Consider the following 15679-nt stretch of genomic DNA (forward strand, 5'->3'; position numbering starts at 1 on the left):
ACGACCTGACCTGTGCCACCTTCCTCTACCATCCCCCTCTCCCTCTTCCCCTTCTCCCCTCTTCCTTCTCCCCTCCCCCCTCTCTACCTCCCCCTCTCCAGCCTCTCCCCTCTCCCCTCTCCCCCTCCTCTCCCTCCCCCTCTCCCCTCTCCCTGCTAGCAGTATTCAACATAATCTTCCCCTCTCCCTCGACACAGCAGACAAAACGCACAGATGCGGCGCGTAGCGGACGAACCTGACCTGCTACTATCCTTCTACTCCCCCTCTCCCCCTCTTCCCCCTCTCCCCCTCTTGCATCCTTCTCTGCACTCTCCCCTTCCCCTCTCTACCTCCCCCTCTCCCACTCTCCCCCTCTCCCCCTCTCCCCCTCTCTCCTCCCCCTCTCGCCCCTCTCCCTGCTAGGTATACTATCATTCCCTCATCCCTCTCGCCGACAACGCACAGATGCCGGCCACCGCGTAGCTGCGCACGACCCTGACCTGGCTACTTCTTCTACCCTCCCCTCTCCCCCTACTCCCCCTCTTCCCCCTTCCCCCCTCATCCCCTCTCTCCTCCCCCTCTCTTCCTCTCCCCCCCTCCTCTCCCCTTCTCCCCCCTCTTCCCTTTTTTGTTAGCGTATTTAACTAATCTTTCCCCTCTCCGCCCCCCCCCCTCTACAGCCGAAACGCACAGATGCCGGGCCGCGGTAGCTGTGACGGACCTGACCTGACTACTTCCTACCTCCCCTCCTCCCCTCTCCCCCTCTCTCCCTCTCCCGCCCCCACTCCCCTCTCTCCTCCCCCTTCCCCCCCTCTCCCTTCTCCTGTAGCTGCAGTATTAACTACATCTTCCCTTCTCCCCTCTACAGCCTGAAACGCACAGCGATGCCGCGCGCGTAGCGTCGGACGACGCTGGACCTGCTACTCCTCTCCCCTCCCCCTCTACCCCCTCTTCTCCCTCTCCCCTCTCCCCTCTCCCTCTCCTCCTCTCCCCCTTCCTTCCTCTCCCCTCTCTCCCCCCTCCCCCTCTCTCTGCTAGCGTGTATTAACTACAGATTCCCGTCTCCCTTACAGCTGACAACGCCACAGATGCCGGCGCGTAGCTGCCGACGACCCTGACCTGCTACTCCTCTCCTCCCCTCTCCCCTCTCCTCCATCTCCCCCTCTCCTCCTCTCTCCTTCTCCCCTCCCCTCTCTTCTGCTACGGTATTAACTTAATCTTCCCTCTCCTCTACAGCTTGACAACGCACAGATGCCGGCGCGTAGCCTGCGGACGACCTGACCTGCTACTTCCTCTACCTCCCCTTCCCCTCTCCCCTCTTCCTCTCTCCTCTCCCCCTCCCCCCTCCCCTCTCATCTGCTATGGTATTAATTATCTCTCCCTCTTCCCTCTACAGCTGACAACGCAACAGTGCCGGCGCGTAGCTGGCGACGACCTGACCTGCTACTTCCTCTCCCTCCCCCTCCCCCCTCTCCCCCTTCCCTTTCCCCTCTCCACCTCCTCCACCCTCTCCCCATTCTCCCCCTCTTCCCTCTCCCCTCTCCCTGCTAGGATTAACTAATCTTCCCCTCTCCTCTACAAGCCGACACGCACAGATGCCGGCCGCGTTAGCCTGCGACGCACCTGACTGCTACTTCTCTCCCTCCCCCTCGTCCCCTTCTCCCCCTTCCCCCTTTCCCCTATCTCCACCTTCTCCACCCTTCCCCTTCTCCCCCTCTTCCCTCTCCCCCTCTCTCTTGCTAGTATTAACTAATCTCCCCCTCTCCCCCTCTCTCACCTCCCCCTCTCGCCTTGCTAGGTATTTAACTAATCTCCCCTCTCCCTCGTACAGCCGACACGCACAGATTGCCGGGGCGTCAGCTGCGACGACTGACCTTGCTACTTCGGCGGCGTGTGCCAAGGAGCGCGACGCGCGGCCGACGTGCGTCTGTCCGACGGACCTGTGCACGCGCGAGGAGACGTCGATGGTTGTCTGCCGGCTCCGGACGGACAAGCGACGTACGGCCTCCGAGTGTCAGTGCGGTGTTCGCCTGCCGTAACCAGAAGGACATCGTGACGGCGTCGCTCGGGCCCTGCTCGGTTAGTTGAGGGGATGGGGCCCGGGGGGCGTCACTATATCATGGGTAATACGGCATATATAGTGACCCCCCGGCGGTGAGGCGGGAGCAGGTGTTGCGAGAATGTTCGTGATGAGATGTGTGTGAGTGTGTGATGTGTGCGCGAGCGGTGTGGCGTATGTTGATGTGAGATGGTCCGGTGGTGTGTGAAGATGTCTGTGTCTTTTATGTGTGCGAGATGTTGTGAGAGATGTGCTGAGATCGCGTGTGTGAAGATGTGTGAAAATGTATGAGAGGATGATATGTGAGAGATGATATGAGAGATGTTGTGAGATCGTGTGAGAGTTGTGGAAGAGATGTGAGAGATTGTATGAGAGATGTATGAGATGTGAGAGATGTGTGAGAGATGTGAGAGATGTATGAGAAATGTGAGAGATGCTATGAGAGATGTGAGAGATGTGTGTGAAGATGTGAGAGATGTTATGAGAATGTGGTGTGAGAGATGTAATGAGAGATGTTATGAGAGATGTATGCAGAGATGTATAAAGATGTGGAGAGATGGTATGAGGCAGGATGTATGAGAGATGTGATGAAGAGATGTATGAAAGATGCTGAGAGATGTATTGAGCAGATGTAATGAGAGATCGTATGAGAGATGTATTGAGATGTGAGAGATGTGTAGAGATGATGAGAGATGTATGAGATGTTATGAGAGATGTATGAGAGATGGTGTGAGAGATGTGATGAAGAGATGTATGATGAGATGTATGAGGAGATGTATGGAATGTATGAGAGATGTGTGAGAATGTATGTGAGCATGTGAGAGATGTATGAGAGATGTCGCTGAGAAGATGTATGAGATTGTATGAGATGTGAGAGATGTGATGAGAGATGTGTGTGAGCATTGTATGAGAGACTGTGAGACGATGTATGAGAGATGTATGAGAGATGTATGAAGAGATGTATGAGAGATGTGAGAGATGCGGAGAGATGTGTATGAGGTATTTGGAGAGATGTGAGAGATGTAATGAGAGATGTGTGAGAGACTGTATGAGATGTGGAGAGATGTGCAGAGATGTATGAAGAGTGCCTATGAGAGAATGTGTGTGATGATTTGAGAGACTGTGAGAGGATGTATGAGCAGATGGTGCGTGTGAGATGTGTGAGATGTGTGAGATGTGTGAGAGATGTGAGAGATGTATGAGAGATGTGTGAGAGATGTATGAGAGATGTATGAGAGATGTGAGAGATGTATGAGAGATGTGTGAGAGATGTATGAGAGATGTATGAGAGATGTGTGAGATGTATGAGATGTGTATGAGATGTGTCCGATGAGTTACATTGTTGATAACACATAACATCGTCACGTTTCTTGCAGAGCCGACGCTGGCGCCGGACACGACTCAGTCGCCGATGCGTCACACGACGATGCGACGCACGACCGACGGAGCGACGACGCGCGACGGTGCGACGCGCGACGACGGTTACCTGACGACCGGAGCGCCACCGCTGACGACGGCTGCGGCGACGGACGAGCCCGAGAGAGAAGGCGAGCGCGCGCGATTACTTTTAGAGAGCGGTTGATTTATTCGGAGGAAGGGAGGAAGGGAGCGAGGGAGGGAGGGAAGGGACGGTTTTGTTTTAATAAAATTATATAAAATATGATGATTAATAAATAATAATAATATAATAATAAATAAATAAAATATAATCATATATAATGTAATGGAAAGATTTCCGGATTGTGGCGCTTCGGAAGAACAACCGTTTCATTGGGCGTTGATCGTGGGAATTATGGCTCAACGTGGGGCGAGAGGAACCCGTCGATGGAAAAGATGTTGAAAGTGAAATTCATACGTGTGTTTTTGTACATTTCTTAAATGTATTTTTTATATTATTGTTATAATGTAGTTCACTTTATTATTTATTATTTATTTATTATACATCTTTATGGTAAACTCGGTAATGTTAGGTTATCATTTACGTCTCTTTCTGTGGCTTTGTGTAGTTGGCTTGTCGTCATGCACCGAAGCAGTCAACTCTGTTATGCGTGCTGTGTAATTTTTATGCTTGCGTGTAGCTCACTGGGTCGTTGTTTGTCGCTGTGTGCAGGTCTCATCGGATCCGTGTGCTTCAGCAAATACGAATGCCGAGTTCCGCTCGCTGACTGCTACCAGGGGCGCTGCCGCTGCCCGAAGCACTACGCTCCCAGCTCTAACAAGGATGTTTGCATCGGTGAGTTACGCCAGATCTCAGTAATCATGCAGCTTAATTTGCGGCCGAGGAGCGTGCTAGAGTGAATACAAGGAGCTAAATATAACAAGGAGAGGAAGCGCCGCCATATCTGGCCCAAATTTGGGTTCGGCAGAGACCTTAGAACAGATTAGTGTTCTATTGTCTCTGGGTTCGGTCTGCACAGCCGTTTCAGCTCATTATGGTCCATAGATGGCGCCCTTGAGGCAAAAAGCGCATAGCCAATCCGCTTCCTATCCTTATAGTTATATAGTTTTAGTATCATCGCCCGAGTGATTATAGGAAATCCTGCGCGCTGATTGGTCGAGACCTAGGTGAATCTATTTCGATAATCACCTCTAGGGTTTACATTGTAGTGGCGCCAAAAATGGCGGCTAGATTTGTAAATGTTACGGAAGCCGAAATTGACAAATTTAAAGAAAATGCTGTCCCCAAAAATACCAAAGATGTGACAAAATTTGGAGTTAAACTATTTAAAGGTAGGTAGTTAAATTCAAGCTTATTATTTCTTTTTGTTACTCTGATTTCCAACAGATGGCAGGCACTACCTAATTAGAAATCAACAGGGACAGTCTATATTACCCCAGTCGTACATGAACTAAAGAATACAATTCTTTACCATTGATTCGAACGTGAAATTAGGAGTTTTAAGACTCAGGGTAAATTCGGGGCTAAAGTCTGTTCAACAAGGTTTGTTTACCGTTTTCCTAACGGTATATGTTGAGTTTGTTGGGGGCAAAATTTGCCGAAATGCAACAATTTGAGTTACCACAAAATGGTTGCCGACACTTGTTTACATCTAATTTTACAGTATCGGTTTCAATTATCGGTTTCGTTCCTATAATCACTCGGGCAATGATACTAAAACAGTTATTCGCCTTAGGCTCGGTTCGCCTCGCCTTCCGCGAATAACTGTTAAATATTTAGCTCCTTGAGTGAATATAGGTAGCGTAACGTGGGCCTGCATGTAAGCCTAGCCGTCTGTGCAGGGTTACGTTATGCGGTATATATCCCTAGTAGAGAGTGATTGCCTCTTTTTTCTTAGCGCTTGCAGTGTGGTCATCCCGTGCGTGGAACTGGTGTGTGTGTGTGTGTGTGTGTGTGTGTGTGTGTGTGTGTGTGTGTGTGTGTGTGTGTGTGTCTGTGCGTGCGTGCGTGCTTGCGTGCGTGCGTGCGTGCATGTGTTTTCGGTGTGTAATCTCGGGTTATTAGGCCTACTCTGCAATGTTGCCTACTCGAGCCACACGATCTTACAAAAATATCTCATGAGAGTCAACTGGTTATTGCGCGATCCATTACGCAATAGTAATCGATTCAGAAAAGTGTGCATACGCGTGTGTGCGCACGTGCGTGTGTGCGTGATGAAACATTTGAATTTGCTGAACGTGAACAGTTGAATGCACAATTCCCACAGAACCATGGCTCACCGTAGTAGAGCTATGTGTTCATCCATCCCATCGGATGCCGTGTTACTGTTTACATATATATATATACAGACGCATTCATAATCGCGTGCAGGGACTACCAGCCAATGCCAAAAATACATTGTCAACCAGTAGATCGCAGTTTATATCGTGTGTGAGCTTTTGCGTGCGTGCGAGCGTACGTGCGTCTGCGTGGGTGTGTGCGTGCATGCGTGCGTGCGGGCGGGCGTGCGTGCTTGCGTGTACGTTTTTCAGCGCCTGTACTATATAGTGTCGCGTTCTTTGACGTCGCCACGTTTCTACCACGTCTCGTGTCCACTCTTTACACTTGGCGACCGCCGTGTGTGCGTGTGTGTGTGTGTGTGTGCCTACCTATCGTGTGTCGAGAATATCTTATTCTTGTTTGCCGTTTGATGTTGTGAATCTGTCACCGGATGTCGCGGTGTGTATCTGTCGGGTGTCGTTACATCCCCCCACCCACCTGGCAGAGCGGTGTCTCACGCTAGGGGGCAACGTGCGCCTGCATAGGTAGACAAGCTTTAGTGTTCTGTTGTGTGAATCCCCGCGTCTCGCCCACATTAAAGGCAAGCCTTCATGTCGCCCTAACCAATCGATGCGCTTCGTCGTCGTTGTTACTGCTATAAGTGTTGTGTTGTGTTGTGTTGTGTTGTGTTGTGTTGTGTCCCAACTTTTTGTGACAAGTACGTTTCGAGACCTGTTGATGTTGACCTATGGCGTGACCTCTGACCGATGTCGTGACCTCTAACTGACGTCGTGACTTTCGACCACCGTCGTGACCTCTGACTGATATCGTGACCTTTAACCGATGTCGTGACCTCAGACAGATGTGACCTTTGACTGACGTCATGATCTCTGACTGATATTGTGACCTCCGACCGACATTGTGATCTCTGACTAACCTTATGACCTCTGACCTATGCCATGACATATGACCAACATTGTGACCTCTGACCAATGTCGTGACCTTTGACCGACGCCATGACCTTTGACCAATGTCGTGACCTCTGACCTATGACCAACATTGTGACCTTTGACTATGCTCTGACCAATGTCGTGACCTTTGACTGATGTTGCGACCTCTAGCTGCTCCTGTGCTGTGCATGGTTACCTACTGCATGTTGTATTGTCTGTATTACTTTGTAGCCGCGTCTGCTGGTATAGCGAAAGGCGACTCTGTCTGTGGCGGCGACTCCTGCCATCGTGGCGCCACCTGCATGAACGTTAACGCCGAGCACTTCAAATGCATATGTCCGATTGGCAGAGGTGGTGCCACCTGCGACGAAGGTGAGACGTCGTTGCGCTATTGCGCATTGCGCAGACGGCCGCTTGTCGCCAGGGGGCAGCGCTGGGAGGCAGGAGAGAATTGCGGCGTGCTCGGCGGCGATTCTCACACTATCTTCGCAGCGGCAAGGCAGACCGGTGCAGTTTCGTTTCATCTTACAATGAAAAAATTCCTTTTGTTTGCGTAAAAAGATTACCACAAAAATTTACGAATTTTCAGTAAAGTATCACAACAAGATGGCCGAAGCTCTAACATATTACGACGGACCGTTTCGCAAAAAAGTTGATGCAATGTAATTGCGACAGTTGATCTGTCGAAATTATTTAACACTAATGACGAATTTGCGTTTTTGGAACATTTTTAACATTTTGCATAAGCGTGACATAAACTTTTCTTCACGGCGCAGTTAAAAGGGTGAAATCATGTTTTAATCTGCTGGCAAACGTGTAAACTGCACCGGTGACTGACAAGCTGTGCTCTCTGTGCCGAAATGTGCAATAATGCGAGAAGTGAAGAGACCTCGTACGTTTCTTCTGGTCATGGGCTCGCGTTGCTGACTCTCTGACCCTCTGTATACTTACTAATGTGTTTCCCCTTCACCTCCCCTGCTGCTTAGAGCCTTAACCGTTGATTGTATTATGGTTGCGTTCTCACCCGTGTATGTATAGAATATGTATATAATGTAAGTATAGTATATATATGTATGTATATATTATACTTACATTATAATATATACATATATATATATAGATTGTAACCGAACCCCCCAACGTTGGTTTGGTACGTCTGCCGCTTTTGCCTTGTTTCCGACGTTTTGTTCTAGACATACACTCTGTTCTCGCTATGTATGACAACACGCTATCAAACGAATTGACATTAGATTTCATTCCCAAAGACTGTAGGGAATTACAGATTATTGCATATTATCGCATGAAAATGTATACATTGTTTGGTATTCTACAAAAATTATATAGATATGTATATTTATATATTTATTCATTTGTTCAATACGATATATATATATGGCTAGGCAGCCAGTCTTTACTAGTCAAACGAGATGTACTGAACTGGTTTCAAATTCAGTAATCAATGATTGCAATGATTGATTAATGATTGATGATTAATGATTAATGATTGCAATGATGCAATTAATGATTGCAAGCAAGGTACGTTTTTTTTTATATACTTATCACTTTGTATAGGCCGTACATTGTAGTTACCCATACAGAAATTAGTGCACGCAACATTACAAAAGCATATGTTTGAAGGTGACGAGAGGGGAATCTGTTGCATGCCAGTGTATCAGTTGGGGATTCTCTGAATAATTTTCTTGCAGACCATTCATACAATATCCCAGCATTTAGTGGCACTTCGTGGATGAGGTTCAAGCACATGATGGCACATAGTCAGGTGAGTGGCCGTGCCACGGACGTTTCTTTTTGTTTTGTTTTTTGTTTTCCCACAACCAGTCAGTCGCCGTTAACAAGACTGCATTCTTCGTTCACCGCTGCTGCGCTCGTCGACTTTTATTCGCTCATTCTTCTGCTAGAAACATTGTGCAGCAATCGAGCTTGCGCATCTTCTTGGGTTAGCTTCTAGATCGTGTACGTGATCAGTGTACGTAGCTTATATTTACTAGTTACACTCTGTAATATCATGCGTTGCTCGTAGGTTACCATTGAGATAGAATTCAAGCCGCTGTACGAAGATGGAATCATTATCTACAATGGTCAGTCCGTGGATGGCAAGGGAGACTTCATATCGCTTGCCATCCGATCGGGATATTTGGAGTACAGGTATAGAAAGAGAATTCGTACCGAAATGTCAACGCGCAACTTCAGAAGGATTAACGTATTTGATGTCAGGTCTGGATGTTAGGAGAGGGAGGTTGAAAGAGAATTTATTAGAAATATTGGCGTATAATAAAGGGAATTTATTATAATTGTGGTTGACCCACAACTTCAGATAGCTTACATGTTATAACATTACTTTCGGATCTCCAGAATCATTCCCTTGCTGCTGCTACTGAGAATATACAATTGACTCAATGACCATTGATACTAGAATTCATTTAGTGACCCACTCTTCTTAAGATCACCTTTCCCAGTGATCCATCTTGCTCCTTGTTACCATCCCTCCTCAGTCACCACCTTCCTTGTTAGCATCCTTCCTTGGACACCCACCTTCCCCTCGTTACCGTCCCTCCCTCAGTCACCCACCTTCCCCTCGTTACCGTTCCTCCCTCGGCCACCCCTTCCCCTCGTTACCGTCCCTCCCTCAGTCACCCACCTTCCCCCTCGTTACCGTCCCTCCCTCAGTCACCCACCTTCCCCCTCGTTACCGTCCCTCCCTCGGACACCCACCTTCCCCCTCGTTACCATCCTTCCTTCGGTGAGGGTACCTCCTCTGTTAACATTCATCACGCTATCAATCGATGTCCGTCTCGTCACGCTATCGATGACGTCTCGTCACGCTATCGATGACGTCTCGTCACGCTATCGATGACGTTCGTCACGCTATCGCTGACCGTTTCGTCACGCTATCGATGACGTCTCGTCACGCTAAGCGATGACGTCTCGTCAGCTATCGATGACGTCTGCTCACGCTACTCGATGACGTTCGTCAGTCTATCGATGACGTCTCGTCACGCTATCGGTGAGTCTCGTCACGCTAATCGGTGACGTCTCGTCACGCTATCGATGACGTCTCGTCACGCTATCGGTGACGTCTCGTCACGCTATCGATGACGTCTCGTCACGCTATCGATGACGTCTGCGTCACGCTATCGGTGACGTCTCGTCACGCTAACGATGACGTCTCGTCACGCTATCGATGACGTCTCGTCACGCTATCGATGACGTCTCGTCACGCTATCGTGACGTCTCGTCACGCTATCGATGACGTCTCGTCACGCTATCGATGACGTCTCGTCACGCTATCGATGACGTCTCGTCACGCTATCGATGACGTCTCGTCACGCTATCGATGACGTCTCGTCACGCTATCGATGACGTCTCGTCACGCTATCGATGACGTATCGTCACGCTATCGATGACGTCTCGTCACGCTATCGTGACGTCTCGTCAGCTATCGATGACGTTCGTCACGCTATCGGTGACGTCTCGTCACGCTATCGATGACGTATCGTCACGCTATCGATGACGTCTCGTCACGCTATCGGTGACGTCTCGTCACGCTATCGGTGACGTCTCGTCACGCTATCGGGACGTCTCGTCACGCTATCGATGACGTCTCGTCACGCTATCGGTGACGTCTCGTCACGCTATCGATGACGTCTCGTCACGCTATCGATGACGTCTCGTCACGCTATCGATGACGTATCGTCACGCTATCACTGATGTTTCGTCACGCTATCAATGACGTCTTCGTAGGTTCGACTGGGCGACGGAGCCGTCGTCATCAAGTCGGAAACCCCGCATCGAGCTGCGGCGTTTCTACTTCGTCACGCTGAGCCGCTTCAACCAGGATGGTCGCATGAAGATAGAGGGCGTGGGGAGGTGAGCGGACGCAGCGAGGGCAAGCTGAAGTCACTCGACGTCAAGCGTCCGATGTTCCTCGGCAACGTGCCGCAAGCTACGCCCGGTAGGTGCTAGAGAGAGAGGGGGAGAGAGAGAGAGAGAAGGGGGAGGGAGGGAGAGAGAGAGAGAGAGAGAGAGGGGGAGAGAGAGAAGGGAGAGAGAGAGAGAGGGGAAGGAGAGAGTGACGTCAAGCGTCTGATGATCCTCGGCAATGTGTCGCAAGCTACGCCCGGGTAGGTGCTAGAGAGAGAGAGAGAAGGGGGAGGGAGGGAGAGAGAGAGAGAGGGGGAGAGAGAGAGAGAGGGGAAGGAGAGAGTGACGTCAAGCGTCTGATGTTCCTCGGCAACGTGCCGCAAGCTACGCCCGGGTAGGTGGTAGAGAGAGAGGGGGAGAGAGAGAGAGAGAAGGGGGAGGGAGGGATAGAGAGCTAGAGAGAGGGGGAGAGGAAGAGAGAGCGAGAGAGCGAGAGAGCGAGAGAAAGAGAGAGAGTGAGAGAGCGAGAAAGAGCTGGATGGAGGGAGAGGATGAGAAAGCGCTTGGTAGAGATAGCGAGAAAGAGATAGAGAGGGAGAGAAGAGGGGAGAGAGAGGTGATGGAGAGAGAAAATGAGCTAAACGTACCATACTTTACCGCTGAGTCTTACATTGGAATTACGCCGCAGGTGATGAATCAAAACTCACATGACCTGCTGCCACTCACTATCTACAAGAATATCAACGCGAACTCTCCATCGTAGTAACTCGGCATAGAGTGGAATTACCTGCGCGCAGCTGTGTCTGAGACGAGGGTTATCGCACGAGATTGAAACCCTGTCATTTGTATCGCATGGCCGTCGCCTAAAAGCGGCCACACGCGCGCGCGCACGCACGCACGCACGCACTCACGCACTCACACACACACACACACAACACATTACGCCGCCGCCGCGGCTTATTCCGCAACGCCGAAGGCGACGAGAGTCGTGTCCGCGAAAACACAAATTGATCCACTCTGCTCATCACGTAATCATCAGGGGCGAGTTAGGCGCGGACGCCGGGGGCACACGGGCGTATGATGTAGTAACGCTCGGCCACGGGTTGTCACAACAGCAGCTGCGCGTCGCGCGAACCTAGGATATAATAGGCCAGTGGTTGTTAGGATCCGCGTCGGGTGCGTAACGAAGCGAAATGATCTAAAGCACCCAATGTATATTATGCATTAACACCGGAATGGCAGTGTGTGGTAGGACCTCTGCTCGTGTGTGTTCGTCCGGAGTGCGTGCGTGTGTGCATCAGTATATGTGTGAGTGTGTTTGCCCGCGAGTGCGTGCGTGCGTGTGTGCATCTGTATATGCGTGCGTGTGTGCATCAGTATATGCGTCAGTGTGTGTGCCCGCGAGTGCGTGTGTGCGTGGTCGCGAGTGCGTGCGTGCGTGCGTGCGTGCGTGCGTGCGTGTGCGTGCGTGCGTGCCGTGCGTGCGTGCGTGTGTAACAAGGAATGCATGTGTGTAGTCAATATAGCGTGTAAGTGTAGTCCATAATGATAAGCATGTGATATATATATATTATATATAGCAGGCCCGTAGCCAGGGGGGGTTCGGGGGGTTCGAACGAACCCCCCCCCGAGCCCCTCCCCCCCAAGCAAAAAAAATTTTTTTGGAAGATTTGCTAGAATTTCACCTCAGGTCGCTCCATTTTAGTGTAATAATTGCAAAATCTCCATCGTGCGGAGGGTGAACAGTGAACACCCCCTCCCACACCCTCCCCGCTCGGTCGCTTGGCTCCCTCGCCTGGTTGCTTCGCGCCCGAGCAGGGGCGTGTACAGGGGGGGGTCCAGGAGTCGCGACCCCCCCTTGCTCGCGCAGAAACGCATCTGAGGGGGTGTAATTTTAAAAAATTTCTGGGGGAGGGCCCCCCCAGACCCCCCCTTCGCGTGCTCGCAACTATGGGTTACGGTTAGACCCCCTGTTACAAATCCTGTACACGCCCCTGCCGAGCAAATTGTCAACATTGAAAAACGAACCCCCCCAATAGAAAGCTGGCTACGGGCCTGTATAGAGAGAGAGAGAGAGAGAGAGAGAGAGGAAAGTGAGAGGAGAGAAGAGACATCGCATTTCCTCCTTATATATATATATATATATTGCTATGCATGCATGCACGTATCAATTTGTCTCCCCCCTTCCTCCCTCCCCTGATATACTGTCATTAGTCGACCTGTGTGCTATGATGGGTTTCTCTCCCTACAGGGTCATGGAAAACATGGGTGTTAGCCTTGGGCTGGTTGGCTGCATACAGTCGCTCAAGATAAACAGTAAGGAGTACGATCTTGTCTACCCAGGATCGCTGGATATTGAAGATGGAGCTGAAATAGGTGTGTATATTCTCTAGCAAGCTCATCTTTTGCGGCTACATATGCTATTAGCATAACAATCAAGAGATAACGGAGTAGGTTGGGTGAGTGTGCGTCGTAAGCGTAGACATACTACAGAGTTCCGCATCACCTTATATGCCAGTTGCGACTCACTTCTCGTGATATGAAACACGTCTGTTGTTGTCCCAGAAAGGACCAGAATTAGTTAGAAGATTGAATAGTGCTTGAGGGTGACAAATAATCTATTGTAGGTAGTTGCACAGTTGATAGATAGTATCACAAGTGGTAGATTCGGGGATATACTACACGTAGTCCTTTCCTATAGCAGCGTAGCATATCTTCAGCTGTAATATCTGTTGGGTAGTAAGACCGTGTAGGCAGTAAGACTGCCCCAACCAGGTCGTTATTTTCAGTTGCCAACCTCTGCGAGTTGGGTTTTTAGCTCACCTTGACATCGTCAAGCTGAGCTATTGCCATGGGTCGTCGTCCGTCGTACGTCCATCCGTCCGTCAACATTTGGCTACGGTCAACGATAACTCAGGAACCGTTTGACCCACATGTTTGAAATTGGGTATAGTTGTTACTGCTATGCTCCCATATTAAACGTCCTATTTTGGAGCACGCCAGTCGACGTACTTTCGAGCCACGGCAATTTTTTTGCCAAAAACGGGAATTGCCATTAGTCAGTTGAGGTTTAACGGATTTTGCTCATTTTTGGTATGTGAATGAATAAGGGCTAGGGGTTTTGATATTTAAAAAAAAATTATGCAAATTAGGTAGGAATTGGCAATTATATAGCATATTATATAGACACGCAGATAACAAACAGTCTGTGGTGTCACATTCGTCTGGTTCATTTGACAAGATTTCATTGACAATATCTTTAATGCAAAATTACTACTTTCTCTTCCTCTCTCTCCTCTCTTGATCACACTTACTCGCTCTCTCTCTCGCACTTTCTCCCATTTCACTCAGCACCTTCCCCCCCCCTCTACATCTCGCTCTCTCTCTCTCTCAACACTGACCGCCCTCTCACCCCTCTTCTTCTGTGCATTTCAGCGTGCGGATGCTCCAAGTTCGGCTCGGTGCGTGACGACTGCGAGCAGATGACAGGTCGCTGCGTCTGCCGTACGGGCGTCTCCGGTAACAAATGCAACTCGTGCACCAACGACGGAGAGATGCTCGGGCCGAATGGCTGTGCCGCAGGTAAGTTACAGGCGCGTGCATGCGTCACTTGTCACATGTCTTGTGGATGGCACCTTGTCACACTGTTACATATGCTGTGGATGGGGACGACGATGTCTCATTGTTATGTATGTTGTGGATGGGGGGGGGCCATGTCTCATTGTCACTTACTCTACCCACTACGCTAATCTTACCTCTCTCCCTCTCCGCGTGCGCAGCCGACAACGCACAGATGCCGGCGCATAGCTGCGACGACCTGACCTGCTACTTCCTCTACTCTCTCTCTCTCTCTCTCTCTCTCTCTCTCTCCCTCTCTCTCTCTCTCTCTCGCTCTCTCTCTCTCTCTCTCTCTCTCTCCTCTCCTCTCCTTTTCTCTCTCTCTACCTTCTCTTCCATAATACGCTCTCTGTCTACCCAAACCTCTACGCCACACCGAATCTACTCAAGCATCCATGCACCTATACTCTATCCTCTCTCACGCGCGCCTCACACGCACAGTGTGTCCTTCTTTACATCGGCATCTCGCTAATTCAATAACGGCGCTAGCACGTGGGGACAAATCGGTGAACCTTCTAAAATTTTCAGTGACTGCGTGCATCATCGTCTTCACATGCGACACTGAGCGAGCTTGAGCTGCATATATAGCACCGCGAAGATAATATTTGTGGAAAAATGTTATTTTTTTTTAGTTGTGTAAATTTCTTTGAAGTTTCTCGCGGGCAGCTGGTGGGAGAGATTGCGCGGCAATACTAGTTAATATATGCGCAGATCAATTCCGTGTGCATCGAAATTAGTAGAAGCTGTAACTTGATTACTGTCATCAGTATGCACGCACGTACATGTGGAGATGTACGGATGTGCTTCCCTAGACCCTTCCCGCACCCACACACGCACAGACACACGAGCATGCACTCACGTATACCCGCACATACACGCACAGACGCGCGCACGTACGCACGCACAAACACACAGACACGCACGCACGCACATACACAGACATGCATGCACGCACGCACTCACGCACAGACACGCACAGACACACAGACACGCACGCACTCACGGACGCGCACGCGCGCGCGTAGCAATCCACACATTACACTCGACGCTTTTCAATCACACTCCACGAAATCGGACGCAGCATATTTATCGTCGTCGTCGCCTCGCCGATTTCTACGACGCGCTCGCTCGCCGACGGCCGACGCCGCCGCCGCCGCCGACGACGCCGACGACGACCGGTAGATTAATACTAGCTATCGAGATTAATGACTCGTGCAAAGCCGCGCAATGAGAGAGAAGCGCACGGCCGCCGCTGCTGCCGCTGGCGCTACTGGTGCTGCTACTGCTGCTACTGCTGCTGCCGCTGCTGCTACTGATGCTGCTACCGCTGCTGCTGCTGCTTCTGCTGTTGCTGCTGCTGTTGCTGCTACTACTACTACTACTACTACTGCTGCTGCTGCTGCTGCTGCTGCTGCTGCTGCTGCTGCTGCTGCTACTACTACTACTACTACTACTACTACTACTACTACTACTACTACTACTACTACTACAGCTGCTGATGCTAGTGGTAGTGGTGTCGCTCCTGCTACTGCT

The 15679-nt window shown here is 50.2% G+C and overlaps 2 protein-coding genes across 2 annotated transcripts in view; both read left to right on the forward strand.

Annotated features, from left to right (window-relative positions):
• Nucleotides 1-1981: 1981 nt before the first annotated feature.
• Nucleotides 1982-10538, forward strand: LOC106815154 (agrin-like). The gene is made up of 7 exons (XM_014819586.1): nucleotides 1982-2058; nucleotides 3415-3585; nucleotides 4149-4271; nucleotides 6878-7018; nucleotides 8353-8426; nucleotides 8688-8812; nucleotides 10409-10538. Exons 2-7 carry the CDS (start codon nucleotides 3450-3452, stop codon nucleotides 10536-10538), a joined length of 729 nt encoding a protein of 242 aa, XP_014675072.1. The 5' UTR covers nucleotides 1982-2058; nucleotides 3415-3449.
• A 2-nt stretch (nucleotides 10539-10540) lies between these two features.
• The window catches only part of LOC106815157 (agrin-like), a 15240-nt gene continuing 10101 nt past the window's right edge, over nucleotides 10541-15679 (forward strand). Inside the window, exons 1-2 of the mRNA XM_014819589.1 lie at nucleotides 10541-10620; nucleotides 12780-12904. Coding sequence (XP_014675075.1) covers nucleotides 10586-10620; nucleotides 12780-12904 — 160 coding nt within the window. The 5' untranslated portion in view covers nucleotides 10541-10585. The remainder of the gene's footprint in view (nucleotides 10621-12779; nucleotides 12905-15679) is intronic.

This window comes from Priapulus caudatus, unplaced genomic scaffold (genome assembly GCF_000485595.1).
Source record: "Priapulus caudatus unplaced genomic scaffold, Priapulus_caudatus-5.0.1 Scaffold1052, whole genome shotgun sequence".
In the NCBI taxonomy this organism is placed as follows: Eukaryota; Metazoa; Priapulida; class Priapulimorpha; order Priapulimorphida; family Priapulidae; genus Priapulus; species Priapulus caudatus.